This window comes from Eurytemora carolleeae, unplaced genomic scaffold, assembly GCF_000591075.1.
Source record: "Eurytemora carolleeae unplaced genomic scaffold, Eaff_2.0 scaffold199, whole genome shotgun sequence".
Taxonomy (NCBI): Eukaryota; Metazoa; Arthropoda; class Copepoda; order Calanoida; family Temoridae; genus Eurytemora; species Eurytemora carolleeae.
The window spans coordinates 302,823-306,956 of record NW_019396149.1 but is presented as its reverse complement, the minus strand read 5'-3'; the positions used below and the strand labels follow the sequence as shown (position 1 = coordinate 306,956).

Sequence of the window (4,134 nt, the reverse complement as noted above, 5' to 3'; positions counted from 1 at the left end):
ATAAAACCAGAACTTATATTTCAAGCAAAATATTCATTCATTCAAAACTAAATACAGTACATTAGAACCCCGTACACGTGTACTCATGTGAACATAAACAAAAAGTTAATATATTTGATTAAAATTATATAAAACGATTTCGGAGCAAACTTTTAATAAAGCCAATTCTAAAGAAGAACCGAACAATTAAATTTAAGCCTAATTTTTAAAGGATTTAACAAAAATTTGAAAGAAAAAACGCCATAAAACACATGTACACAGTACACGCTAATAGGTCCGTTTACATAAAAAGTACACATGTACAAACATACATCATACGGAACACTGCACTGCAGATTACACACAGGACGTAAACAAGGCCTCAAAGGGTGTCACGAGAACCCGGTTTTACAAAATTAACTTCTGGAGGATTTCTGATCAATTTCAGATATGGTTAAACCACTGGTTGCAGCCTGCAGGAAAAAACGTTAAGAAAACAGAAAAAGTTTCTCGAGACACACTTGGGCTTTGAAAATAAAAACATCATTTGATTGACCAAGGTCTGTTTTGTGACAAATTTAAAAACTGTCCATTTTCTGTACATCACGTATTCACATCAAATCCCCCAGATTAATTTTTCCCCAGACAAATATTTCGCGGATTTTCTCGCGTCAGCTGCTCTAACAGGCCTTGCGGTAGAATAAAATAGGAGGTCGGTCAGGGGTCACTTTTTAAGTGTCTTAAGATGACGTTGTATCTGCCTCCAAATGCGAGGTTTCTTCCATTTCAGGCCTGAAAAGAATACAGATTATTGTTGGATTTATCATTTATCACTTGACTAAAAATGTGTTGAAGTGTAAATCCTCAAACCTGCTTGAGTCAGTTGATCTCCTAATGGTCAGCTGATTGCGACTGCGCCAAGTTGACCGGACTGGATTGTGGAGGAGAGTTGGAAATATGATCCTGAAAAATTGAAACATTAATCAAAATCCTTTAAAATAAATGTAATTTTAGATTTATCTTAATTTTATTAATTATTTCATTTTTTCTACCTGATGTTCGGTTCCAGATACATCACTTGTCGGTGTCATGCTTCCTCCCACATCCCCTCCTTCCACCTCGCCTTCTTCTCCTAGTTCTCCTCCTCCTGCCAGCTCCAGGTTTACAGGAGATGTCTGTGGGGGTCCTGACAACAAACGTGTTAATTTTTCAATCTTATTTGTCTAGGATAATCTAAAGGATATCTCCATGTAATAATACTTATTCGTTTGGCCCCTTCTTTTAATCGAAACTTCGCGAGCCCCTTTAGGGAAGTATATTTTCATGAAAAATCATTCTTTCTTGAATTTATTGATAAAAAGTATCAAAAAGAATGAAAAAGTTGCCTTGATGTCTGTTTTCGAATTTCCCTCACAAATCATTAAAAATCACTCCTCCCTAAGGAGGGGAGGGGGGGTCTTGGTTTTCCCCCTTGTGTATATAGTTCAAATTAGTATTTTAAAAATTCTACGGGCAACGCCGGGCACTAGCTATTTGTACCTATATTAGGAAGCTCGATAGTATCTGTAGATAAGATGGTTGCTGGGTTCCCCAAGTGGTTCAAACTTGTCAGCTTCCCCATACCGCTGACAACAGGGAGCTGTGACAGCTCAAGATGCTGGATGGTGCTGACAACTGGTAGCTTGGTGATGTTGTCAAGGTGTGAGATGCTGACAGGAACCTGAGGAAGCAGAGCCATACTTCCGGCATTACCCTGCAATAGAACATGAATAACTATATAAAACTAAAACTACTTACATGAATTAACAGGAATTTTCCTTATTTCATATCGCCTTTTAACAACAAAAAAAGATTTATAATCAACAAAATGTTAATATGGGGGGGGGGGCCCTTCAGCTAGAGTTCTATATATTAAAATATCATCCCACTTTTTTTAGATAGATGACAAGTGGGTGGCCGGGTGGGCTGGGGGCAATAAAATATCTGAATTATGAAGAAGTAATATGCTTACCGTTGTAGTTAGCGTGAAACTAACCGGTACTGTTGGGAGAGAAATATTTCCCAAACTCATCGGTATCTAGAATATATAAATATACGCATATATATATGTATATATCTATATATATATTTATGAATATATATATATATATCGGATCTAGAACATATATTAATATCGGTATCTAGGATATGTATATATATCGATATCGAGAATAAATATGTGTATATCGCTATCTAGAATATTTATATAAATATCTGGATCTAAAGACGTGATTAAATGGCATTTTTAGGGCGTAATTACTAAGAAGTGTACACTGTACACAGTACAGACACTGAAATACTAATAAAGATTCATGTGTAGACATAAAATTATTATTTCTTATTCATATTTTAATCGTATTAATGATTGCTAATTAAGTTTAGGGCCAGAAGCTATGATTTGAAGGATGTATTATTTTAAATAAAATATCTGCTCGGCAGAAATTCCAAGGAATGCTTTCAACTAGCATGGAAAAGCGTTTGGCCAGACACAGTTTTGCCGTTTTGAGTGTGGGACTACTTTCTACCAAAATATTAAACTTGAACGAATAGAAATAATTGATAGCAAATAGTTGGGACTAGGTAGGGAAAGTGGAACTAATTCTATAGTATGACTTGATGATTACTGGAGAAGTTGTTTAACTACCTATATCTAGTTCAATCAAATCCGACCTTAATAGTTAATTATTGAAATACTAAATATTAATCTATTCTTACGTGTGGTAATGTTGTTATGCTCGGTAATGAATTAAGACTGGGGAGAGTCATCTCTACCATGGTGGAATCCTCGTTCAAGGAGATAGTGGACTCCACCACCTCCTCCTTCACCACCTACAACAACCATATCAAGCAGTTAGTCAGGAGTACTTAATCAATAGTCTACGCCTACGCTTTCGTCAGTTACAAAATAAATCTAAACTGAAAACTTTTGAATAGAATATCCTCAACCCAGATCAGTTAATTAATCTGGAGATTAATGACAAGAGGAGAACACGCGTTATTTAATCTCAAGATTATAAAAAGAGTGGATTAAGCATTAATCCGATGTCCACCATTCATAAGTTCCCAGCTCTGGAAATTAATAACAAGACGAGAACAAGCATTATTTAATCTGGAGATTATGAAAAAGAGCGGATGAAGAATTAATCCCGGTATCCATCACTCAAAAGTTCCCAGCTCTGTACTTAAGGGTATATTGGCGTAATTACCCTCAAACTATAGTGTGGAATGTCAGATTGACAACGATACCACTTAAACCTTCTTCGGAGCAACAATGAGGAAATAATATTTCTACTTGGAAAAGTGTTAAATTCGGACAAATATTTTCACCCCTTCTTAATAAATAAATCCGCAAGGCACTTTTAAATAATTAAATTTAAAAAAAATAGTCATAACTCGATGATCAGGTTTAAATGATACTGCTGTTAATCTGTAAATAGGGTGTCACTTTTAATTAAGTCTACAGTCCCATTAACTCCGAGTTAAAAAGTATCAGTCTAAAAGTAGTATTTCAAATCAAATCAATTGTTTTTCCTACCAACTAATCTTATGTATAATTTTAAGCTCTAACTTACTATTTTGTAATTACATTTATTACTTGAAAAACGATTTTGAAATCAATGATTTTTATGAAACTATTGCGTACTTTATCATTCTTACTCACTTCATGTGAATTAATCAGGGTGGCCAAAACTTTTTTGAACCCATCCGTACAAAAATCCGTACATTTTCAGAAGAAATCCGTACAATTTTCGAAAAACAATCCGTACAATCCGTACAATTTTTTTTTTTTAAATCCGTACAATCCGTACATTTTTTTAAACCAATCCGTACATTTTTTTAAAAATCCGTACATTTTTTTAAAAAATCTGTACAATCAGCACAATTTTCGAAAAAAATCCCATTTTTGAAAAAAAAAACATTAAAATTCAATTTTTCATTCATTGTCTTTTGTGTTCAGTTCATGTAAGAGGGTTTAAACTTCTTCAGCAAGAATCAATCTGTAAAAAATTGGCTTCATACATATATACAAACTAAATACTGGGTACATGATACTAGGTGCATGATACTGGATACTGGATACATGATACAGGGTACATGATACAGGATACAGGATAC

The 4,134-nt window shown here is 34.3% G+C and overlaps 1 protein-coding gene across 1 annotated transcript in view; it reads right to left on the bottom strand.

The window, feature by feature from the left end:
• Positions 1 to 94: 94 nt before the first annotated feature.
• LOC111696506 (helix-loop-helix protein 11) overlaps positions 95 to 4,134 on the bottom strand; it is a 12,550-nt gene continuing 8,510 nt past the window's right edge. Inside the window, exons 13-18 of the mRNA XM_023466117.1 lie at positions 2,734 to 2,847; positions 1,991 to 2,056; positions 1,519 to 1,732; positions 1,032 to 1,165; positions 850 to 942; positions 95 to 771 (exon numbers count right to left, since the gene is read on the bottom strand). Of these exons, the coding sequence (XP_023321885.1) occupies positions 871 to 942; positions 1,032 to 1,165; positions 1,519 to 1,732; positions 1,991 to 2,056; positions 2,734 to 2,847 (600 nt within the window). The 3' untranslated portion in view covers positions 95 to 771; positions 850 to 870. The remainder of the gene's footprint in view (positions 772 to 849; positions 943 to 1,031; positions 1,166 to 1,518; positions 1,733 to 1,990; positions 2,057 to 2,733; positions 2,848 to 4,134) is intronic.